This window comes from Pyrus communis, chromosome 11 (genome assembly GCF_041283825.1).
Source record: "Pyrus communis isolate YQ-2024b chromosome 11, ASM4128382v1, whole genome shotgun sequence".
In the NCBI taxonomy this organism is placed as follows: domain Eukaryota; kingdom Viridiplantae; phylum Streptophyta; class Magnoliopsida; order Rosales; family Rosaceae; genus Pyrus; species Pyrus communis.
In genome coordinates this window covers 6,741,061-6,765,752 of record NC_142575.1, presented here as the reverse complement: position 1 = coordinate 6,765,752, position 24,692 = coordinate 6,741,061, and the positions used below count along the sequence as shown (strand labels likewise).

Below are 24,692 nucleotides of genomic sequence, written 5' to 3'. Positions count from 1 at the left end.
TTTTCTATCAAAAGTTAAATTAAGTGACGATGTAGTATTGCTCCACAAAATTTGCCAAATTAATTAAGAAATTAATTAAATAATAAATTAAGGATTTTTGTTGTGGTCTGAACAAGATTAAAACTAATGAAAAAAAGCTCTCTCCCTTTAATTGTCAACCCTATCTAACCTCATATGATCTACCGAAACCCTTATCCCCATTCATAGCATCGACGATTCCTTCTCGGAGTCCGTGACAACTTTTCTACCCGGGTTCGTGCCTGAGAAGACCAAATCCAAGAAACGACATGACCCCAAAACCCATATTTTGGAAAGCCTATTTCAAGATTCTAGTGCAAGCCAAGGCCAGAAGCAAGTTGACCCAAAGAGGCGATTGGGTCTCGTCACTCGGGTCGTCTTTGCTGACGGAGAGTTTGCGATCGTCATCCTCCTCTAAGAACCATTTGTTTGGGTTAATATTTGAACATTGGGTTGCAAGTGTGAAGAAAGCCCAAAGATGCCAACTAAAGGAGGACTCGCCTGAAGCCCAGCACCAGGTCCAAAGACAAGTTGACGTCTCCCCATTAAATGCATAGGCCATGTCTGATAAGAAACTCAACTCACCATCTTTATAGCTTCCAAGATGATTTTGTTGAATGTTGAAGGTCTTGAGGTTATGAATCTTTTAAAAATTTGGAATCTATCAATGTGAATATTCAACAATTTCGTGGCACGAACTAGATTTTAATCGATGAGAATATTACACAAAAATACCAAGTACAAGAAGTAGTAATACAATCTTCACACAATGAACCTCATTGGTGATTATTTACATTGCAAACTTCCACATCTACTGTGGTAACATAAAAGCTAGACTTCACAGACAGTACACGAAATTTCTCTATCACAAACATAAAAAAGAGTTTCTATCCAAGAAAAGTATTCCTAATGGAATGAAGTTCAGATGCAGCATCATTGATATTCTTTAGTCGATTTGTTGCGGATTCAGCAGAACAAGCAATTCCAATTCTAAATATTGAACTCAAGCACACCTCAACTTTATGAATTCTCGCATTGCATTGATTGGGATTCTCGTTCGTGCCTACTTGAAGAAGTGGTGCGTCTGCAATCTCAGTAACTCGCCCGGGGAGAGCCATCTTGACAAAATTATGAAGGTTCAAGCTATCACCAAACATGTTGTTAGTGGGTCTCTTCCCTGTAAACATCTCCAACAAGAGAATGCCAAAGCTGTAGACATCACCATTCGTTGACACCTCACCCCCCATGCCATACTCTACAATTCAAACATCACATTTGTGTATAAATAGTTCAGTTTGAATTTTGTAAATTAAATACTCCAAAATAAAAAAGTAAATGTAATGAAGTATATATCTAACATATATATATATATATATATATATATATATATATATATATATATATATATATATACCTGGAGCTGCATAACCAACCGTTCCTCTTATTCCAACGGAACTTGTCTGACTTTGAATTGTTGAAATATTACTCGTTACTTGTGAGAGAAACCTTGCTAATCCAAAGTCAGAAACATGGCCAGTCAATTCGTTGTCCAAGAGAACGTTGCTTGGCTTGAGATCACAATGAACTATTGGCGTTTCACAATGATTATGAAGATAATCCAGTGCACAAGAAACACCAATGGCAATTTCTAGCCTCTGAAGAAGACTTAAATTCTTGGGTACATGATCTCTTAACTCTTCAGATCCGGTAGGTGGATGCAGCCACTCCTCTAAGCTCCCGTTGTCCATGAACTCATAAACTAGAGCCTTGAAATCATTACCATGAAAATCAACACTTGAACACACAGTTATAGTCTTGACGAGATTTCGATGCCTCATATTTCTCAAAGCTTCACATTCGGCTATGAAACTACTCGAAGCTCCAAGGCATAACAAGTTAAACACCTTCACGGCAACAAGTTGAGCTTTATCATCATCATCAAGAACTCCCTTGTACACAGACCCAAAACTACCAGCACCAATTAAATTAGCCTCTGAGAACCCGTTAGTAGCTTTGAGTAGAGTAGCATATGACACTTGCAAAATAGTGTTCCCCAAAGTGCTCAATGAAATTTCTTTCCTTTTCTTCCTCGACAAACAAAGAAAGAAATAGGAGAACACCATGGCTATTCCTAGAAGAGTAAGTCCAAATACTAAAGGGAGTATTTGTTTCAAGCTACGAGACAATCTTCGTTTCTTGGTCTCTTTAGACTTGCACTTGGGAAGCTTTAAATTAGCAACAGGGCTGCACAGATTAGTGTTGCCAACAACTGAGATAGCACTCGCATTTTTGAAAACACCTCCAGTTGGTACCACTCCCCAAAATTGATTGAATGATAAGTTCAGATTGTTCAGGATTCTAAAGCCTTCTAAAAATTTTGGAATTTCACCTGATAAATTATTGCGAGAAAGGTCTAGATCTTGAATCCCTCTCACTGAACTCATAGACAAAGGAATGGACCCGTTGAAGAAGTTTCCTTGCAAATGCAGGACTTCTAAACTCTCACAACCACCAAGGCTACTGGGGAGTTCTCCAGATAACATGTTATCAGAAACGTCCAGTTCACTTAGACTGAAAAAATTCCCAACCTCCGAGGGAAGGGAACCTGTGAAGAGGTTATTAGACAAGTCCAAATAAATCGATAAGGAGGGGAGTCTAAAAACTTGTTTGGGTATTGTGCCATTAAGAAGGTTATAAGAAAGATTTAACGATTGCAACCCATGGCATTCCCCCAGACCTGAAGGAATGCTGCCCTCAAGATAATTTCCATCCAACGCAAGATGGAATAACTTGGTTAAATTTCTTAAGGAAAACGGGATATTTCCTGATAATTTGTTATTGGAAATATATAATATTCCAAGGTTTGAAAGCTTACCCATGTCAGAGGGGATGTTACCTGTGAAGCTATTATTCCCCCAACGCAACGATTCCAAGCTCACCAGATTCCCTATCCCAGATGGGATGCTTCCATATATTTGGTTACCGTGAACCCAAAACCATTCGAGTTTGGTTGAGAGATTGGCTATTGACATGGGCAATGTCCCTCCAAAATTGTTGTGGCTAATGCCCAGCCTTTGTAACTGGGTGGCATTGGTCAAGTCCGAGAGAAAACTTAAGTCACCATCTTTACCGCTTCCAATATTATTAAATTGAATGTTGAAAAGCCGGAGGTTGTGAAGCTTTTGGAGATTCGGTACCTGTCCGATTAGGTTGTTACCCCCAACTTCAAATTTCCACACACTTGTTACATTGGATATTGAGGGAGGAATGGACCCAGTAAGTTGGTTTCCGCCGACGCTGAAGTCTCCGAGATTAGGAAGACTTTTGCCAATATCTGATGGAATACTCCCTTGAATTTGGTTAATTGCCGTGGAAAATGTAACAAGAGAAGAGAGGTTATAAATGGAGGAAGGGATGCTACCAGACAACTGATTTAAGGCCAATCCCAAGAAGGTTAATTTTTTCAATTGGCCAAGAGAACTGGGGATGTTTCCCATCAAGTTATTACTAATAAGACCTAGTGTCTGGAGAGACGAAAGGTTCCCTAAGGAAGGAGGGACCTGTCCCGTTACATTATTAAATTCTAATGTAAAATCTTGCAACTTCGACATCAATCCAATTTCTGAAGGAATTTTACCCACCAACTTGTTGTAAGTGAAATTCACAAAGATAAGGTTGAAGCAATATGATACATTGAGTGGAATACTACCATTAAACGAGTTACCGCCTAATTCCAATACCTGCAATCTACGCAAATTCCCAATTTGTGGAGGAATTTCATGACTGAAGCTGTTGTTTCGCAGCCACAGCTCCCTTAGAAAACTTAAATTTCCTATGTTTGGGGATAGTTTTCCTACCAGATTTTGAGATTGCAGGTCCAGGGTAGTGACCCTTTGGCGATGTCGTCGACTGCAGGTCACACCATGCCACATGCAAAAGTGCGTGGATTCGTTCCAGGAGCTCATCACGTTGTAATTATGGAGATCTTGCTTTATTTGAGCTTTGATGGCAAGCAGCGCCAGCCTATCCGTTGCATTCCCTCCGAGTCCCGATTGCAAGGAGCTCCAACAGCAAACGAACACTGCACTGAGAAGCAAGTATATTAAGATCAATTTCAAAACCAAAACCCCCATTCCTGATCTGGTTAACTATATAACTAGAGAGAGAAGCAGAAAGAAATAGAGAGATGGGTACTGAGTTGCGAATTTGGTGAGTTCCATTTGTTGCATGGCAAGGAAATTTATAGAAGGATAGGATCATAGGAGGAACTTACACCACAGTTTCTGGTTCTTGAAAATTCAAATATGAGAAGGAATAAGTCCAAGTAAATGATAACCACTTTGACAGCTTTTTTAGAAGACTTCCACTACCAGGAACTATGATTGGGCACTTCCAGTACTTCCACTACTGGGAACTATTAAAGCACCTTTATCCCAGAAGCTGAGTGGAAACAATTTGGCAACCATCCATAATATCCTTACCATGCGCTGTTGCTTGACAAGGAAATTTATAGAAGGAACTTACACCACAGTTTCTAGTTCTTGAAATTCAAATATGAGAAGGAATAACTCCAAGTAAATGATAACCACTTTGGCTTTTTTTTTTTAGACGACTTCACTAGGTTACTTCTGCTACTGGGAACTATTGTTTGGCACTTTCGGTGAACGCCAAGGACCAAGACCATTAAAGCACCTTGAGTCCAGAAGCTGACTGGAAACATTTTGGCAACCATACATACATAATAGCATTATCACAAAGGCGATCGCCTCTCAGTAAGCTTTCTTATCTCCGATCATGAATAAATATTTGGTGTTTGAAGTACCCTCATCTGTGAACTATATATAATATGGGTTTTATATGTACCTATAAATCCTTACTGAAATAAAAAGACAAAAGGTCAAACTTCTTGCAACAATTCTTTACAAAAAAATATATATATATATCAACCTGTCATTACATTTAATGTTATAAGTGCTTGAAATATGTTAGCAGAAGTCCTCCGTACTTTGAGTAATTCACCTCCTCTGAGTTACTGAAGAAGTGAGGCAATCACATAATGTTAGGCTAAAGTTTGCAGAGATTCTCTAAAGTCAGCAAAAAATTGATTTCTATTATTTAGACCTCTTTGTTATTATTGGTAATCTGTTTTAGCTTCAGATGAAAGAGCATCAAAAGTTTATATTGTTTAATGGAATATACAGAAAATATGGGAACTGAGAGAGCGGCAACGGATAGTTTCCATGGATACCTACCAGAACTTGAATCAATGGTAACATATAAATTGTATGGATTTCACGCCTATTTTAATCTTCGTTAACGAATTTAGCGTTTAAGTTGAATAATTCGTACTCTTTTTATATTGGAAATTAGGCCCTGATTTCTCAGTCCTATGCTTCTTGACCATCTATGATTTAATTATGATAGGCATGAAATTAAAATGGGGTTCAAGCGTGCATTATTTATGATGATGATGTACAATCACAGTGAGCCCACAACGGATTTAATTAAAATAGATATCTCTCATGCTTTATTATGGTACTTTACTAATCATGTTTAATTGCCTTTGGACCTGAGCAAGTTACCTATAAAGAAAAGAAAAACAAAGAACAAAGGCAGGAACCAGAGGCACCAAAAGAATTCACTTTTCTCTCTCTCTCTCTCTCTGGCCATCTTCTCTGTATTGTGGCTGCTTCTCTCTCCCGCACTCCCTTTCTTACTCTTGGTTATGTGGTTTTGGGAAATGATTGATGGGTTTGCAGTTCATTTTACGATTTCTAGAGTATTTGCAGTTTATTTTGGGGGTTCACACTAGAATTGAGGAAGCACGTATAGTATTTGCAGTTTAGTTTTTTTTTTTTTTAATTTTATATTTTTTTATTTTAGAGGTTTTTCACTGTTTAGTTTGTGGGTTTTGTCTAATTTTTGTGGTCTGCTTTATAGATTGTTCTCTTTGGAAGCTTCTTTCCAGCCTTGACCTTCTTATTGCCTGGTGCCTTCTCATTGAGTATTGGAGGAGCATTAAAACACAGGTGTGTGTGTGTGTGTTTTGTTGACTTAAGAAATGAACGACATAAAAACATCTGTCTTTGTATTTTTTTTTTTGTGGTTTTTCTAACCCATCAATTTCTTTTGAGTCAACCAAATAGTCCTAAATTGCAACTTATGTTCTGAGGGATTATTGTCTAAAATTAACTATGCATGTATATTTTATTTTGTGTGCGTGCACACCTCCGCGTGGTGTTAATATTTGTGGGTCATCTATGTATATGTAGACATATCTATGTTAGTATGTGTGGAATGCAACATATCGGATTTAGGTTCTACTGTGCATAGTTTTATTGTCTGTTATTATCTGCACTATCACTATGCCATTTCTATGCAGGCTCTGAAAGTTATTCATGAGCTTTATAAGCACTTTCCATAATTTAAGCCGTCTGTTTTGGGTTCTTTTTCATTAGGTCATTACCTACTGATTAATGTAGAAACGAGGACCATGCCACTGATTTGGGTTCTTTTTCTAATTTTCTGATTTTGGGGTTTTGCATGGAGTACTGATGTATTGATTTTCTCGGATTTTGTCCTTGTAGGATTTTTGGTCTTTGAAATGGGTACGTGTTGTTTTTAATGTTTCAGTTCTAGCATGTTCCGTTCTTTGTTGCTTCATGATTCTCATTTTTCAGTATTGAGTGATGGAAATTTGTTAAAGTAGTTGTAGTTTTTTGAGAAAGTTGGCATTTTTAGTTATATTTTCTGTGTTAATCCCAAATGTAAGACTGGAAAATAATTGAAATGATGGTTTTTTTTAAAACTCCTCATAATTTTTTTTCTAGGATTTAAAAGCATCTTTTCCGGATTGGTTACAAGGGTTATGTTCTCTTCAATTGGTTCACCTAATTTTTATTAGTTTTAAGTTTTGTCCTTTAAGTTTTGTCTTTTAAGTTATGTATTACATCCTGTAATTGAGAGATTTCTGTTGGCCCTTCGGATTTCGGCATGGGAAAGTTCACTTATTTGTCTAATTAGATTGCATATGCCTTCGATTCTTTATTTAATTCTTCTGTATGCGTTCGGGTGTGATGATCTAAATTTCATATGTTTGGAATTATTCACTTAACACCAATTTGTTACATTCAGGTCTCCACCCCACATTTCACAAGTTCAAATTCCATAGAAGTCGGTTCTGCAGATTGTGTCTGCAATTAGATCAGAGAACCGCTCTTTTGTTATCCTGCGGAAGATTGCTTTTGGGAAGGATCTGAAGCAGTTCCTCTATGTATGTTTACTCTCTATATGTTTATTGCCATGTAGCTCTGTCTCTTCTAATTGATGGTGTTGATATTACACTGTAATTCATGATGATGATTTAATCGTTTCTTGATTGTAATTGTTTGTAAATAATGTGGCATATATGAATTGCAATCTGTGTTTGTATGAAAGGGATGGCGTATCATGTTGCTGACTTAATTGTTTATGTTTTTCATATTTGCGAATGGTGTTATGATCTATTAGGTGATTGCTGACCTGTGACTTTGTTTGGAGCTCAAATTTTGTGAGCATCAAATTGCATTGTATTGCACTTGGTTTGATGTTTTTTTGGTTGACAATGCAGGGATAGGAGAAACAAAGAGAATGACACTTATAACTGCCCCTCCCCATTGGCCGTCTTCAAATTTGGATCACAAGAAGGGAGCATAGGTGTTGTCCTTCTTCATTTATATATAGTTAGTGTAAATAATTGGACAAAAGAACCAAACAAACCCTTTTCTCTGAAATGGAGGCGATGATGTGGTCAACGGCCACCAGCCCCAACTCAAGAGTTTGGCCTTCATATAATTGGATTATAGTATAATTTTATTTTGGTTCATTTCTTTTTTCTTTATATAAGTGCAGTATGAAAGGGATGGCATATCATGTTGCTGACTTAATTGTTATGTTTGTCATATTTGCGAATGGTGTTATGGTGTTATGATCGATTAGGTGATTGCAAAACTAGAACTTGAAAAACTAACATATGCATATAATTTTTGTGAAGGAACTCTGATCCAGTGGCTGGATAGAAGAAAAGGACAACGCATGCTCTCTCTCTCTCTCACGGTGGCTCTGTGTTCCTCTCCCCCCAAACCTAATGGCTTCAGCTTTGATCTGATCAAACGTACCTCCAAAACCCTTCCTTAATCACCAGCTTCAGCAACCCAATTCGGAGCCTGCTCGGATCGGGACCTCTTGGAGATTTGGAGCTCCGGGTGAGATAATTTTCCCCAAATTGTATTCAATTTATGTTGCTCTGTTTCATTTTCCATTTTAATTTGGAATTGGTTGATATTTTAGGCGAGTATCGTATGTATAACCTGAACAATTTTTGTGTTGGATTGGGGACAAATTGTCCAGCATTATTAGCTATTTGGTCCCTGTGTATTTGTAATCTGAATAATATGAATTAGGGTTTTTCTGTTAAGTGTCCGATTAGTGAAGAAAGATAAGCCTCTTTGCCTTTTTTTCCCTTCTGGTTTTCAAATTTGGGATTTTACTGGGATTTATCATCTGGGTATCCTTTAAATTTGTTGGGTTTTTGAGAAAATTAGTGGGTTTTGTTGATTAAGTGGTTTACTTGGTTATAGTTCTAAATTGGTTCGAATTAGGGTTTTCGAAGTTTGTTGCTTGCTTGGTTGGTTGTTTGGAAAATGGAGACACTGACCTTTGTTTTATTGCATTTATGGAATACAAGGAAAATTCTGGTTTATGTTCATCAAGGGTCATTTGAATTTTATACTTCCCATTTTTTTCTTTTTTTGTTTGCTTTAAGTCAAGCAGAATGATGTAAATCCATGGCGATTTACAGTGGCTTTGAAGGGGTGGACTTGCTCTTATAAAGTTCTGGAAGCCAAACTGCTTTGGAGCCAGCAGCACTCAGCAGCCAGAGCAACGGCGTCTCTCTTCCTCATCGCAAAATGGGTGTTTTCAGGGTGAGCCACAATGCTCTTAATTTCAAGTAATGGGTTTGTGTTACTGTGCAGATCTGGCTAACTTTGCATTTAGTTTCTTGGAATTTTTTTTTCTTTTTCTTTATAGCAATTATATATTTTTAATGCTTCTATGTTTGTCGTTCCATGCTGGAAATTGGAAATCTCTGGAAATAATATAGTTCTTGAGCTAATGTGAAGATTTTGTGTTGAATATTTTGATTCCTTTTTTCTATTTGCACTTAGAAATACAGAGGATTGTGGTTAATTATTGTGCCATGAAGCTTCTATTTTTGCTTTTTATGCCCAAGATTGAATTCGTTCTCTCCGCTGTTGGAAAGTAGAACTCTCTCTATCTCTAAAAAATATGATCTAGTGTGAAGTTTGGTTGCCCCTCTCCAGAAACTTAAATTCCATATTGCATCCATCAACTCTGATCATTCCTTGATCCGGTGTAATTTTTACCATATGTTTAACCTTAGACTTCTTTTCATGCCTGTCCTCCCTCTAAGTTCAGCTCAAGATATAGATAAAACAATTCCAACTCTTAAAAAGGTGTAATTTGTTAATCCCCTTTCCTTGGAGTTAATTTTTAGTGATGTGTTTTTAATAGAATTGCAGGTTTGAGTAGTGAGTTTTTTCAATGGTGTTATTTTTTTTAACAATTTACAATACTATTTGTAAAATTTAGTCAGAATTTTTTTGAACAACTATAATATTGTTTGATTTCAATTTGTAATTACTTTTTTTTTTTAAACGGTGTTTGTCTCTTGCCCGTAAAAGAACTGGGAATGTGATTTTTTCTGTTTTTCTGTATTAGTTTTACATTCTAGGTTGACTCAACTAATATGGTTTCGTCTGTGTTAAACAGTTCGTGTCTTCTTGCCTGCAAAAGATGAATACGAACATAGAAGTTTGAATAACGCATCAAAAGCAAGATTAAGTAATTATCAATGTCGTCAAAATCACTAAAACAATCAATAATACGAAGTCTTACCTCATGTGAAGCTTTCGAAACATCGATTTCGTGTTTCATTCGTCAAAATTTTTTTTTTCTCAATCAACATGTATGTAGTTTCATTGGTTAGGTTTTTGTTTAACAATGGAGGGTTGGAGGGGTTTTGATAGTTGAAGAAGATAAATAATATGTTAAAAGTGATTTGGGGTGTATATAGAATTTTATTTATTTTATTTTTAACCTAATAAAGTCAAAATTATCATTGCATAGTATGATAAATAAGTTATTTAATATTAAATTTTAATTCGGAGTGTATTTAACATTTTGTGAAATGTTAATATAAAAAGCCTTAAAATTTTAAACTGTTAACTTAAATTTGTACAGTGTTTTTTTTTTCCATATTTTTTTTCTCTTTTGTTGTTTTGGGTGGTTTTTTTTAAAGAAAAACTAACGAAAAGTTTAAAAAAATTTTCCTTTTAATGAAAAGTTATTTTTAAAGGTATAGTAAATAGTACCAAAGAAAGGTATAAATGTGGTTTTTTGTTAAAAATGAACAGTACCATGAGTGTTTTGTTAAACCTTTCTTTTGTTAATGATCTTTATGCGATGTTTTTGTGCGTGGGTAATTAAATTATTGTTTTGTGTTTTTATTTTGATCCCAGTTGCTAAAAACTTAATCTTTTGTTGTTGTAAATGTATATGTAAAATATCACTGTTTGGAGTGACTTGAATTAATTTTAAATTTTGTTAAATTCATTGATTATCAGATGACATGGTTTAGGATATGCTGTATATGATTTGAAGGGAGCCCTCCTAAATTTGCCTCTTGCCCCTAATTATATGAGGGTAGTTGTGGTGGTTAGAATTCAATTAAACCCCATACGTTTAGGAGGTTTTCATTTAATCTTGCAAACAAACATATTTAAGCAAAATATTTCCCATTAAAAATAAGTATCTTTAGTTTTGGTAAGACGATATTATAAGATATAACTTACGAGAGAAGAATTTAATCTTGAATGTAAGAACGCGACAGATACAATGTTTTTACCAACTGACCTAACCTATATTTATGGAGTAAGAGTAAATATAAGTATAGATGCAAACAAAATCATGTGGCTTTGTTTGTATCTCGTATCGGGGGCTCCCAACCTAGGATTTTCTCAAGTGAGTGGCTATTTAATACTTTGGCATCAGATAATGTTTCTATTCGAATTCAATAATATCTACCTTTCGACAAAAAATAAATAAAAAAATAAAAAAATTCATGAACACTATAATGCTCAAGTTGGCATGCATTATCTCATAATAAACCTTATTATTTGGTTGGACGTAGGGACCATAATTTTCCCAAATATGAAACCTATTTTGCACAACCACTAACAAATTGTTTGCAACTTTACGCAATCTCCATTAGAAAAGCCACAAGTTTCTCAACCAAGCAAATTGGCATCATAATATGCAAGGGGTGCAAATTAGCCTTTTCTCATTCCTCCTTTTTTTTTTTTTTTTTTTTTATAAATTTTTAACACCAAGAAGCAGGTACAGCTAGCACCGTCACTATGTCTATCCAAACATCAAATGTCCCTTTTTCTTTATTTTTCTTCTGCAAAACGGCCAAAGCACCCAAATTCTTCTTTTCTATAAGAAGCTTGCTAAAGACCAACTACCACACCAACTAACTTAACTACCTCTTATATTATTGGGGTGATTTTTATTCACCACCTTTAAGTGGTGGTAATGGTCACCATCTTATTTATTATCGTTGGATAAGTTTAAATTTTTTGTCTATCTAATATACAAATCTCGAAATATAAACTCATATAATGATGATAAGTAAGCTAGTGAGCATTACCATCATTTGAGTGTGGAGAACAAAAATATTCCTATAATATTGTACACAAAAGGGGAAAGCTTCCTAATTGCAAAAGCAAATAGGGAGGTAATAATTAAAGAGTTTTTAAGCTCGTAATTAATGGCATTTAATTTGCTTGGTAATGAGAATTATTTGGGAGTCAGTCACCTACCGCATGCATGCAAATTGGACGAGACAATTCATGGACCAAATTACACCACCGTATCCTTTGGAACTTCACTTATATAGCCTCTTGTCCACTCGGAAGACATGAAAATTATGAACAAAATTGATTTTTCTGCTAACCATACCAACTGGCTCACAATATATTTATAACTCAATCAAGTTTATTTGCTTTGATAATTAATATTTTGGGAACAATTTATGATGTCATTCATTAAATACTATCAATTGGAGGACAATAATAATTGGAGTACATTAAAGATAGGGCGATAAGTTAAAAGGTTTGCGACACGACTATAAGTCACATTATCGTGACGTACCTTTGTTGTAAAAACATATTTGTTAGTATCCTATTAATTCCCCAAAAAAAAAAAAAAAATCTCTATCAATTGTTATAAATCTGATTTCAAATCCATTAATGAACGGCTAAGAATTTTCATTTTTGTGGGTTTAATAGAAACCCTTTCATTGTCAAGATTGGTAGAACGACTCCTAAAACCATTGGATTAGAATTCAGAATGCACATGGGAGAATATTGATAGCAACAATGCTAGAAAGAAAACCTTGATTTGCCTTAGCCCATGGGCTTTAAAGTTGGGGTTAAAATTCTACAAAAAATGGCCATTTGCAAACCCTTTTACCATACCAACCAACTTGAACTCAATTCCCTTCACTTATATAGAGAAGTTCATATAAGTAACAGTCTGAGATTAATCCACTTTCAATAAACATGTCCAGTCAACTTGGTGTTTAAAAGAATATTGCTTGGCTTTAGATCACAATGAAATATTGGTGTTTCGCTATGGTTATGAAAATAATCTAGTGCACAATAGCAACACCAATAACAATGTCTAGCCTTTGAAGAAGATATTCATTCTTAGGTGTATTGATCTCTTACCTCTTCAATTACAGGAGGTGGATGCAAATCATCCAACCACTCCTCTAAACTTCTTTGGTGCATCAACTCATAAACTAGAGCCTTGAAATCATCATCGAGAAAACATGCAGATATGACATTGACGAGATTTTGATGCTTGATATTTCTCAAAGCCTCGTATTCGGCTATGAAAAATTAAGAAAGAGCTAGGTAGTTCCTGGGATTGATATATGGAAGAATATATGGAGGAATAATATGGCTGAATACTTTTTGTGTATTCAACAGAGGCTATATAGCCCATATATATACAAATAAAAATAGCAAAATCAAGTCCTGATTCTAATCCTATAAAGTCGTGATCCGCAATACATGGAATAGCCTTTCCTAGTTTAGACAAATACGATATTATACATTAATTACAATATATTCTTAATACTCTCCCTCAAGTTGGAGATTGAAGATTATGAACGCCCAACTTGTCTCACAACTTCACAAAGTGATCCTTCCCTATAGCCTTTGTGAATATATCAGCTAACTGAAAAAACGTAGGCACATACGTAAGGCAAATTATACCAACTTGTAATTTTTCTCGAACTATATGACAATCTATCTTAATATGCTTGGTACGTTCATGAAAAAACAGGATTTGATGCGATGTATAAGGCTGCCTAATTATCACAAAACAATGAAGCATTAGTTTTCTGGGGAACTCGTAAATCCTGTAATATGTAACACACCAAGTTTTTTCCAGGAAAGTATTTGCCATAGCATGGTATTCTGCTCAGTTGATGACTTGGACACAACATCTTGCTTTTTGGACTTCCACGAAATGAGTGAATTGCCAAGAAAAGCACAATATCTTGTAACTGATCTTATCGTGGCACAACATCTTCCCCAGTCAGAATCACAAAAAGCTTTCAAGTCTAGATTATTGTTGGTAGAAAATAGTAGACCTTGACCAGGAGTCCCTTTGATATATCTAAGGATTCGCATAACTGCATCCCAATGCGGTTTCCGTGGCTCATGCATAAATTGGCTCAAAGTATGAACATGATAAATGATGTTCGGTCTAGTGATAGTGATATATATCAATTTGCCAACTAACCTTCTGTATTTAGTTGGGTCATTCAACAATGCTCCATTTGTGGGTGTAAGTGCCAAGTTTTGTTCCGTTGGAAAAGAATCTGGCCGTGCACTGAGAAACCCTGAGTCTTGTAGAATATCAAGTGCATATTTTCTCTATGACATAAAAATTCCCTTTTCTGAGCGTGCAAACTCAATACGCAGAAAATACTTCAAATTGCTAAGGTCTTTGATGCGGAAGCGTTTGAGAAGAAATGCTTTGAGTTGTTCCATCTCTTGGATATTATTTCCTATGATAAGTATATCATCAACATAAATAAGAACGACAGTGATTGAAGTACCTCGAACCTTGGTGAACAAAGAATAATCTGCTTTCGATTGATGATATCTAACTTTCTGAATAACGTCCAAGAAGGTGGTGAACCAAGTTCTGGATGCCTGTTTAAGTCTGTAAAGAGACTTTTTGAGCCGACATACAAGATTCTCCCCCTGTTGGTGAAGATCCGGATGGGGATCCATGTAGTCATCTTCATGGAGAGTGCCATGAAGAAAAGCATTTTGAACGTCTAACTGGTGAATAAACCAAGTGCGGGCAGCATCAACAGTAAGGAGATAATGCAGAGTGGTGAGTTTGGCAGTGGGTGAAAAAGTTTCTTGGTAATCAATTCCTGCAACCTGTGTGTATCCTTTTGCAACAACACTAGCCTTGTATCGATCAAGAGAACCATCAGACTTGTACTTCTTTTTGAAAACCCATTTTGAGCCGATAAACTTATGACCAGCAGGAAGAGGAACCAAGTCCCATGTGTGATTATGGTGTAATGCATCTAATTATGTTTGCATAGCTTGTTGCCATTTCTAATCAAGGATAACTTCAGCATGTGTGGTGGGCTCACATTGACCTGTAATGTTAGTTAAAAAAGAGCAATGGGCAGAAGAGAAACGAGAGTTGGAAAGAAAATTAGATATGGGATAACGAGTACCTTTGGCAGAACGTGGTGCCAGAGAAGAGTGAGTGACTTGGTTAGACATGTGGTAGTCTTTAGTTCATACAGGTGGTTGTTTGGGATGAGCGGACTGCCTGAGAGAATGCAGAATGAATGGTGAAGAGATGGGAATATCATGGTCAGGATGGGAGGCATTGAGATGGTTAGGAGGTGTGGGGGGGTTCAAGAGGGGTGGGGACGTTTAGTAATGGAGGAGAGTTGTGCACGGGTTGGGGAGGGATGTCGGTGAGAAGGGAAATATATGGGATATTTGGAGTGGGGGTGTCAACCTGTAAGGGGCAAGTAGTGGGGTCAACACCATGTGGGGTTAAGGCAGGTGGTTGATCGGTGATGGTGTTAGGTGCATGAAGCGGTGGAGTTAAAGGGGAAATGGGAGAAAGAGAGGTGGGGTCCTGATTTATGGGCTTAAGAGCAATGATATGAGAATCAGGAGATGAAAGATTAGAAAATAGGAATGAAGTTTCATGAAATTTTACATCATAACTTATCAAAAACTGTTTAGTTTCCAAGTTATAAAGTTTGTACCCTTTGTTACCTATGGGATAGCCAATGAAAACACACTGGTAAGCTCTAGGTTCAAATTTGTGGGTAGGATGAACAACGGTAGCATAACTGAGAAATCCAAAAACTCTTAGATGCTTAAGGGATGGTGGACATTTGTATAATAGTTCAAAGGGTGATTTGTTGGAAAATAGGGGTGAAGGTAAACGGTTGATGAGATAGACGACAGTGAGTATCCAATCACCCCAAAAGATGAGGGGTATGTTGGACTGAGAGCGTAAAGCACGTGCCACTGTAAGAATATGGCGATGTTTGCATTCAACAACCCCATTTTGTTTTTTTTTGGGGGGGGGGGGGTGGGGGGGGGGGTTGTAAACGCAAGTGCGTTGAAGTTCAATGCCATTAGATTGAAAATAATCCCTCATGGATAGAAATTCAAACCCATTGTCTACTTTGATGGTTTTAACTATGGCATGGAACTGAGTGTGTGCAAATGTGATAAAAGACTTTAAGAGATTTTGTGTCTCAGATTTTTTTAGACATTAAAAACACCCAAGTGCATCGGCTAAAACTGTCCACAATTGTAAGGAAGAAACGAGTGAGTGGGAATTTTGTAAGGACCCCATATGTCACAATGTAATAAAACAAACGGTGCATGAGTCAATATTGAACTTAAAGAAAACGGAAGTCTTGTCTGTTTGGCCAAAGGACAGACACTACAATTATTGTCAAAGGAAATATCATTAGAAAATAACAAAGAAGAAGCTAATTTAAGACGAGAAGGGGATGGATGTCCGAGTCGTTGGTGCCATAAATTGGAAGGATGGGAGACTTGATGAGAGGCAGGTGTCTGGTGGATAGGCGACATGTAGTAAAGACCACCACGCATCTTACCCGAACCAATCATCTTCCCTGAAGCCAAGTCTTGCAAAACACAAAAAGTGAGAAACAAAATGGCACAACAATTGAGGGAGTTAGTGACTTTGCTAGTGGACATGAGATTGAGATTAAAAGACGGAACACACAAGACATTGGCTAAAGTTATATTAGAATTAAATGGTACTGTACCAGTGCAAGTGATTGGGATTGAAGAACCATTGGGCAAATTAACAACGGGTATAGACGTAGGTTTGGTGTTAGTAAATAAAGTGGAATCAGAAATGATATGATCTGTAGCTCCGTTATCCAAGATCCATGGCTTAATAAACACAAAATTAATGGAAGTAATAGAAAAAGAATTCGAAATCCATGATAGGATCGTGCTGTTGCATTGTGCTCATAAGGCATAGTCACTTGGTTTTTCGTCTTAATGGATCCATCAATGAACCCAATTTTATTTTTGGCTTGTAGGGCATGAAGCATAGACTTGCTCCAGGAGGAATAATTAGTGCCATTCAGTTTTTTAGAATCAAGTACGTGGCCAGGGTGATCTGAAGGATGAACATAGTATGGATTTGATAAATCCGAATTGTTTGTGTTGGGATTGGATATTTGGTTGTCTGTCATGGTGTTTTTATTTTGCTAGGGTTTGATGAAGTGGATCGAAGAGCCTTTATTGATACCAAATTAAGAAAGAGCTAGGTAGTTCCTAGGATTGATATATGGAAGAATAATATGGCTGCATACTTTCTGTGTATTGAACAGAGGCTATGTCACTACAACAAAAATGGCCACTACGCACAATAAATTATCTATGTCCTTTGAGGCCAAAGAGCACCAACATATGTGCCCATAGACCAATAGCAACAGTGCAGCTACTATCTTAGAGTATGTGCCCTCTATGGGCATCGTCATTGCTAAAAGGAAACAATAATGTATGTTGTGCTGAAAAGCGTAAGCACAAATAAAGGTCCTTTTGTGCCCAGTTCTGACAAAATTGTCAGATGCCTGCAGCCACCCATGTTAGCACATTTATTGTTATTGTGCCCAATATGTCAACTATTTAAAAAAAAATATTAAAAACCGAAATCACCTACAAATTGAGATTGAGGCTAAACAAAAAATTATTTTTTCATATAATTAAAACATCCCACAACCACAAGCATCTATAATATTACAATTTACAAAGATATTCACAACCATTATATATAAAAACAACTAGAATTTTACATGTTCTATCCCCAACTAAAATAAAACTAAAATTATAAAGGTTTTAAGTGAATATCGGTTCTCTCAGGAATAAGAACATCAAATATTAAGGTTTTAAGTGAACCCGCACAGTTCTTTTCTCATGTTCGAGTCGGCAACCTGGTCAGGGTGGCTTTGGTGGTTGATGGGTTTCGATGTGGCCATCGCGTATAGAGAGGGAAAAAAAATGATTGCCTGCTCCTGAACAACTGGGTTGTTTTGAATGGCCCCGCCAAGTACCCCAAGCATCCATTTTTCTTGTACCTGCATCACCATGATCAAGCTCTCCTATAATCGCAGCAACTCCCCCATTCAAATCTGACCCTAAATCATAAATAAAATAAAATAAAATTCAACATAGAAAGAAAAGGTCAGTACGTATGATTCGAGTTCACGCTGCTCAGGATCACCGACGCTGTTAAGTTTATTCATCATTGCTCGATCACTCTTGTTAATTTTCTTTTTCGTTTCGTTTGCTTTCGGCTTTTCTTTAACAGCGTAGGCACACAAAACCAATCAAATTCATTCACCTACGTATGCCACAAAAGCATGAATATTTTGTTTCAAATTTCAATCCCAAAAAACAGAACCAATCAAATTCATTCACCAATTGATGCACACAGCACACAACTTTGTAACTCAATCCCTATTATTGCACACAAATTCTTGACTTCTAACACAAAGCCCACCTCCAATTCCACATAGCAAAAGCTGGGCAATCAATGATTTCAATCCTAACTAAAACTTTTAACACAGTTATAACCGAAACAACTCTAATCACTTTACCAAAACATAGAATGGATAGAAAGTGGATGTACCTGTAATACGAAACTGGCTGAAGTGAAGAACACAAAGATTTGTGCTTTGCTGCTCAAATTTGTAGAGTGAGAGAAAGTACCCAGAACCAAAATCATATTAGGGTTGAGAAATTGAAATTTATTAGAATTAGGGATTAATTAATACAACTGTGCCTCAGCCCAATTTTATTTTTTTTCATTTGGCCTAAAATAGAAAGAACCAAAAACTTCAAGTTAAAAAATTAGAGAAATAAATCTGAAATTTTAGAGAGACAAAGTGAGGAGAGAGAAATGGGCGGAGGACCTTGGGCGAGGAGTCCATTGACGGCTTCGTTGGGGAGGACCTGAGCACAATTTTTCACAATCTCCTTTAAGCTTTGCACCAAAAATTAAAAGCAACATATCATGATTGAAGAACACAGCAGCTGAAGAGCACTGCCGCAGTTCCATCAAGTAACACGACCAGTACAGCAAAGCAAGAGGGAAATATGGAGTCCTCACCTCAGGCTCGTGTGAAGAAGCAGAGCTGGAGGACGCCGCTGCAGTTCGAGGTGGAGCTGGACGAGTTCAACAGCTCTAAGACTCTCGTGTCTCGTTAACTACAGCAAGTTAAGGTAGGTGGAAAAAGGAAAAGAATGGCGACGGAGGCGAGAGAAGGGAGTCGGCAGCGAGGTGAGGATAGGACGGAGGCGAGAGCGTTTGTGTCGTGTGTCACCGAGAGAAACGATCGGCTTCATCACCAGCTCGGGCCTCATCACCCATCGACGCCACTGCTACTTCTCTCTTCGCCGTCCCGTACGCCGCTCTCATACCTGCAAAACACACAAAACCCGAACAAAATCATATGTTTCTTAGATCTGAAATTGAAGAAATTTGGCTATGAATTTGTAGAAACTAACTTGAGGATCGGAAAGATGATGGGAAGAGGATTATGAAGGTATAATTTGACGGTCTGTGGTGACAAGTGGAAGGCGGCGCCGTTGCCTGAAATATATGGACAGGAAGGATACGGGAAGGAGAGTGAAGGGGAAGGAAGAGACAGGATGAAGGGAGGAGAGAGAAGACTAATAACCTTTTTTCATCTTCAAGTTTTTCATCTTTTTTTATTGTTATTTTGCACAAAAGGCACAATTATTTTTATACGCGCCGTTTGAAATCTAAAAAGTATATAGTGCAAATAATTCAAAATGTACATTTGAGGGTGGTATTCTTATTTTATTTAAAACAAAAGGCACGAAAATATTATTGTGTCAGTTTGAAATTAATAAACAATCTTATTATTGTGGAATAGGAAAAAGTAAATATGTAGAGGACACAAAAAACATGCTTTTTATTTAAATATATTAAATTAGGGGGCACGAAAACTGCTATCGTGTCTTTGTAAATTAATATTAAATTTTCATTTTTGATGTTGAAGGGACACATGAAAGTTGGATGGACATTTGGGCACAAAAGTCTTGATTTTTGTGCCCAATAATGTGTTTGTGTCAACTTTTTTCACATTTGGGCACAATACTTGGTGGCCTTTATAAAATATGCACTGTTCCACCCTTTTAGTGTTCAAAGGGACATAAACTCCTTATCCGTGTCCTCAATTTTGTATCCATAGCCCCTTTTTCTTGTAGTGTGTAGCCCATATATATACAAATACTAATAGCAAAATCAAATCCTGATTCTAATCCTATAAAGCCGAGATCCGCAATACATGGAATAGCTTTTTCTAGTTTAGACAAATACGATATTATACATTAATTACAATATATTCTTAATATGAAACTCTTTGATGCTCCGTGACTTAACATGTTAAACACCTTCATATCTACAAGTACAAGCCGAGTTCTATTATCAGTATAAAGAACCCTTTTGTATACAAACTCGACACTGCCAACACCAGTCAAATTAGCTGAATAAAACCTATCATTGGCTTTTGAGAAATTAGCATATGACACTTGCAAGTAGAGCAAGTCCGAATACTAAAGGGATTATTAATTTCAAGCTGCAAGCTAATCTTCTTTTCTCAGAGCTCTTTAGACTTGTAATTGGGCAGCTTGAGATTAGGAATTCTCTTGCAGAATCTAATGTTGTCAACAATTCAAATAGCACTTTGATTTTCGAAAACACCTTACCCTGATGGTGGTCAAGTCTGATAGGAAACTCAACTCACCATTTTTACAGCTTCCAAGATGATTTTATTGAATGTTGAAGGTCTTGAGGTTATGAATCTTTCAAAAATGTGGAATCTGTCATTGTGAATATTCAACAATTTCATGGCATAAACTAGACTTTAATCGATGTGAATATTACACAAAAATACGAAGTACAAGTAGTAATACACTCTTCACACAATGAACCTCATTGGTGATTATTTACATTGCAAACTTCCACATCTATTGTGGTAACATAAAAGCTAGACTTACACATGCAGTACACAAAATTACTCTATCACAAAAGCACATAAAAAAGAGTTTCTATCCAAGAAAAGTGTTCCTAATGGAATGAAGTTCAGATGTAACATCATTGATATTCTTTAGTCGATCTGTTGGGGATTCAGCAGAACAAGCAATTCCAATTCTAAATATTGTACTCAAGCACACCTCAACTTTATGAATTCTCGCATTACATTGATTGGGATTCTCGTTCATGCCTCCTTCAAGAAGTGGTGCGTCTGCAATCTCAGTAATTCGCCCAGGGAGAGCCATCTTGACAAAATTATGAAGGTTCAAGCTATCACCAAACATGTTGTCAGTGGGTCTCTTCCCTGTACACATCTCCAACAAGAGAATGCCAAAGCTGTAGACATCACCATTCGTTGACACCTCACTCCCCATGCCATACTCTACAATTCAAACATCACATTTGTGTATAAATAGTTCAGTTTGAATTTTGTAAATTAAATACTCCAAAATAAAAAAAAGGAAATATAATGAAGTGTATATCTAACATATATATACCTGGAGCTGCATAACCAACCGTTCCTCTTATTCCAATGGAACTTGTCTGACTCTGAATTGCTGAAACATTACTCGTTAATTGTGAGAGAAACCTTGCTAATCCAAAGTCGGAAACATGGCTAGTCAGTTCGTTGTCCAAGAGAACGTTACTTGGCTTGAGATCACAATGAACTATTGGCGTTTCACAATGATTATGAAGATAATCCAGTGCACAAGCAACACCAATGGCAATGTCTAGCCTTTGAAGAAGACTTAACTTCTTGGGTACATGGTCTCTTAACTCTTCAGTTCCAATTGGTGGATGCAGCCATTCCTCTAAGCTCCCGTTGTCCATGAACTCATAAACTAGAGCCTTGAAATCATTACCATGAAAATCAACACTTGAACACACGGTTATAATCTTGACGAGATTTCGATGCCTAATATTTCTCAAAGCTTCACATTCGGCTATGAAACTCCTCGAAGCTCCATGGCGTAACAAGTTAAACACCTTCACGGCAACAACTTGAGCTTTATCATCCTCATCAAGAACTCCTTTGTACACAGACCCAAAACTGCCAGCACCAATTAAATTAGCCTCTGAGAACCCTTCAGTAGCTTTGAGTAGAGCAGCATATGACACTTGCAAAATAGTGTTCCCCAAAGTGCTCAATGAAATTTCTTTCCCTTTCTTCCTTGATGAACAAAGAAAGAAATAGAACACCATGGCTATTCCTAGAAGAGTAAGCCCAAATACTAAAGGGAGTATTAGTTTCAAGGTACGAGACAATCTTCGTTTGTTGGTCTCTGTAGACTTGCACTTGGGAAGCTTTAAATTAGCAACAGGGCTGCACAGATTAATGTTGCCAGCAACTGAAATAGCACTCGCATTTTTGAAAATACCTCTCGTTGGTACCACTCCCCAAAATTGATTGAATGATAAGTTCATATTCTTTAGGTTCCTAAAGCCTTCTAAAAAATGTGGAATTTCACCTGAAAAATTATTGCGAGAAAGGTCTAGATCTTGAATCCCTCTCATTGAACTCATAGACAAAGGAATGGACCCATTGAAGAAGTTTCCTTGCAAATGCAGGACTTCTAAACTCTCACAATCACCAAGGCTACTGGGGAGTTCTCCAGATAACATGTTATCAGAAAGATCCAGTTCACTTAGACTATGGAAATTCCCAACCTCCGGGGGAAGGGAACCTGTGAAGAGGTTATTAGACAAGCCCAAAGAAATCGATAAGGAGGGGAGTCTAAAAACTTGTATGGGTATTGTGCCATTTAGGAGGTTATCAGAAAGATACAACAATTGCAACCCATGGCATTCCCCCAGACCTGAAGGAATGCTGCCCTCAAGATAATTTCCATGCAACGCAAGATTGTATAACTTGGTTAAATTTCCTAAAGAAGTCGGAATATTTCCTGATAATTTGTTCATGAAAATATCTAATTTTCCAAGGTTTGAAAGCTTACCCATGTCAGAGGGGATGTTACCTGTGAAGCTATTATTCCCCCAAAGCAACCATTCCAAGCTCACCAGATTCCCTATCCCAGATGGGATACTTCCATATATTTGGTTGGTGTCAACCACAAAAATTTCAAGTTTGGTTGAGAGATTGGCTATTGACATGGGCAATGTCCCTCCAAAATTGTTGTTGCTAATAATCAACCATTGTAACTGGGTGGCATTGGTCAAGTCCGAGAGAAAACTTAAGTCACCATCTTTACCGCTTCCAATATTATTAAGTTGAATGTTGAACTGCAGGAGGTTGTGAAACTTTTGGAGATTCGGTACCTGTCCAATTAGGTTGTTTCCCCCAACCTCAAATCTCAACACACTTGTGACATTGGATATCGAGGGAGGAATGGACCCAGTAAGTTGGTTTGAGCCGATGTTGAAGACTTCGAGATTGGGAAGATTACTGCCAATATCTGATGGAATACTCCCCTGAATTTGGTTAGTTGGCATGGAAAATGTAACAAGAAAAGAGAGGTTATAAATGGAGGAAGGGATGCTACCAGACAACTGATTTGACCCCAATCCCAGGAAGGTTAATTTTTTCAACTGACCAAGAGAACCGGGGATGTTTCCCATCAAGTTATTACTGAGAAGACTTAGTCCCTGGAGTGACGAAAGGTTCCCCAAGGAAGGAGGGACCTGTCCCGTTACATTATTATATTCTAATGCAAATTTTCGCAGTTTGGAAAGCAATCCAATTTCTGAAGGAATTTTACCCACCAACTTGTTGCGAGAGAAAAACACATGGATAAGGTTGAAGCAATGTGATATATTGTGTGGAATACTGCCACTAAATGAGTTATTGTCTAATCGCAATACCTGTAATCTACGCAAATTCCCAATCTGTGGAGGAATTTCATGACTGAAGCTGTTGTTTTGCAGCCACAGCTCCCTTAGAAAACTTAGATTTCCTATGTTTGGGGATAGTTTGCCCACCAGATTTTGAGATTGCAGGTCCAGCTTAGTGACCCTTTGGCGATGTCGTCGACTGCACGTCACACCATGCCACATGCAAAAGTGCGTGGATTCGTTCCAGGAGCTCATCACGTTGTAATTATGCAGATCTTGCTTTATTTGAGCTTTGATGCCAAGCAGCGCCAGCCTATCCGTCACATTCCCTCCAAGTCCCGATTGCAGGGAGCTCCAACAGCAAACGAACACTGCACTAAAAAGCAAGTATATTAAGATGAATTTCGAAACCAAAACCCCCATTCCTGATCTGGTTAGCTGTATATATAACTAGTGAGAGATGCAGAAAGAAAGAGAGAGATGGGTGTTGAGTTGTGAATTTGGTGAGTTCCATTTGTTGCATGACAAGGAAATTTATAGAAGGATAGGATCATAGGAGGAACTTACACCACAGTTTCTGGTTCTTGAAATTCAAATATGAGAAGGAATACTAGGACCTATTGTCTGGCACTTTCGGTACGCCAAGGACCAAGACCATTAAAGCACCTTGATTCCAGGAGCTGACTGGAAACATTTGGCAACCATCCAAAATGGAAAAACAAATACATAGAACCCTATATTTTGATCACATTAGACGTCACGCTAATATCATTTAATATGAAAGTTACCTTGCAGGACGACCCTAGCTGTGAATGGTAATTTCGAAGTCTCTACGTTTTTTGAGTGGCTGGACTGTGAGATTGCTGATTTTCTCATAGTTCCTCTAAAGTATATCATTGCAAGAAAGCTTGTTTGGGATGCAACCTTTTTAAAAATTGTAACAGTTACTAGTGAGATCAAGCTTTCTTAATTTTTAAACTTCATGGGGGCTCAACACTCCTAAGCATTGATTGAAAATTGTAACATGAAGGTTTAAGTCCCCATTAAACACATTATCAGCGGGTCTCTTTCCTGTAAACATCTCT

At 37.1% G+C, this 24,692-nt stretch overlaps 2 protein-coding genes and 2 long non-coding RNA genes across 12 annotated transcripts; 1 reads left to right on the top strand and 3 right to left on the bottom strand.

The window, feature by feature from the left end:
- Window positions 1-702: 702 nt before the first annotated feature.
- On the bottom strand, window positions 703-4,361 carry LOC137742475 (receptor kinase-like protein Xa21). Of its 3 annotated transcripts, none has more exons than XM_088679831.1 (3): window positions 4,292-4,361; window positions 1,433-4,099; window positions 703-1,273 (listed from the first exon to the last, which is right to left on the bottom strand). In XM_088679831.1, the coding sequence occupies exons 2-3, from the start codon at window positions 3,981-3,983 to the stop codon at window positions 906-908; spliced, it is 2,919 nt and encodes a 972-aa protein (XP_088535957.1). In that variant the 5' UTR covers window positions 3,984-4,099; window positions 4,292-4,361; the 3' UTR covers window positions 703-905. The 3 variants fall into 3 exon arrangements, with proteins under 3 accessions (XP_088535957.1, XP_088535956.1, XP_068338456.2); XM_088679830.1 differs by having other exon boundaries at window positions 1,433-4,104; window positions 4,292-4,355; XM_068482355.2 differs by lacking the exon at window positions 4,292-4,361 and having other exon boundaries at window positions 1,433-4,227.
- Window positions 4,362-4,503: 142 nt separating this feature from the next.
- LOC148692802 (uncharacterized) lies at window positions 4,504-8,194 on the top strand. 4 transcript variants are annotated; one of them, XR_015953368.1, is made up of 5 exons: window positions 4,505-4,790; window positions 5,220-5,301; window positions 5,959-6,047; window positions 7,153-7,291; window positions 7,628-8,194. It is a non-coding gene; the product is annotated as an uncharacterized LOC148692802 (long non-coding RNA). The 4 variants fall into 4 exon arrangements; XR_015953367.1 differs by having other exon boundaries at window positions 4,509-4,790; window positions 5,220-5,287; XR_015953370.1 differs by lacking the exon at window positions 5,959-6,047 and having other exon boundaries at window positions 4,504-4,790; window positions 5,220-5,287.
- A 9,237-nt stretch (window positions 8,195-17,431) lies between these two features.
- LOC148692801 (uncharacterized) lies at window positions 17,432-19,452 on the bottom strand. 4 transcript variants are annotated; one of them, XR_015952995.1, is made up of 4 exons: window positions 18,865-19,452; window positions 18,668-18,738; window positions 18,385-18,433; window positions 17,432-17,890 (listed from the first exon to the last, which is right to left on the bottom strand). It is a non-coding gene; the product is annotated as an uncharacterized LOC148692801 (long non-coding RNA). The 4 variants fall into 4 exon arrangements; XR_015952994.1 differs by having other exon boundaries at window positions 18,668-19,175; window positions 19,263-19,452; XR_015952993.1 differs by having other exon boundaries at window positions 17,432-18,096; window positions 18,668-19,452.
- A 1,179-nt stretch (window positions 19,453-20,631) lies between these two features.
- On the bottom strand, window positions 20,632-24,345 carry LOC148692800 (uncharacterized). Its single transcript, XM_088679803.1, has 2 exons — window positions 21,315-24,345; window positions 20,632-21,199 (listed from the first exon to the last, which is right to left on the bottom strand). Exons 1-2 carry the CDS (start codon window positions 24,028-24,030, stop codon window positions 20,832-20,834), a joined length of 3,084 nt encoding a protein of 1,027 aa, XP_088535929.1. The 5' UTR covers window positions 24,031-24,345; the 3' UTR covers window positions 20,632-20,831.
- Between the last annotated feature and the right edge of the window lie 347 nt (window positions 24,346-24,692).

Excerpts from the sequence above, each read along its gene's own strand:
- LOC137742475 (XM_068482355.2), bottom strand. The coding sequence starts at position 4,151 with ATGGGGGTTTTGGTTTTGAAATTGATCTTAATATACTTGCTTCTCAGT. Across the intron at positions 1,274-1,432 it reads GGTTGGTTATGCAGCTCCAG|AGTATGGCATGGGGGGTGAG; the intron begins GTATATATATAT and ends TTTGAATTGTAG.
- LOC148692800 (XM_088679803.1), bottom strand. The coding sequence starts at position 24,030 with ATGGGGGTTTTGGTTTCGAAATTCATCTTAATATACTTGCTTTTTAGT. Across the intron at positions 21,200-21,314 it reads GGTTGGTTATGCAGCTCCAG|AGTATGGCATGGGGAGTGAG; the intron begins GTATATATATGT and ends TTTGAATTGTAG.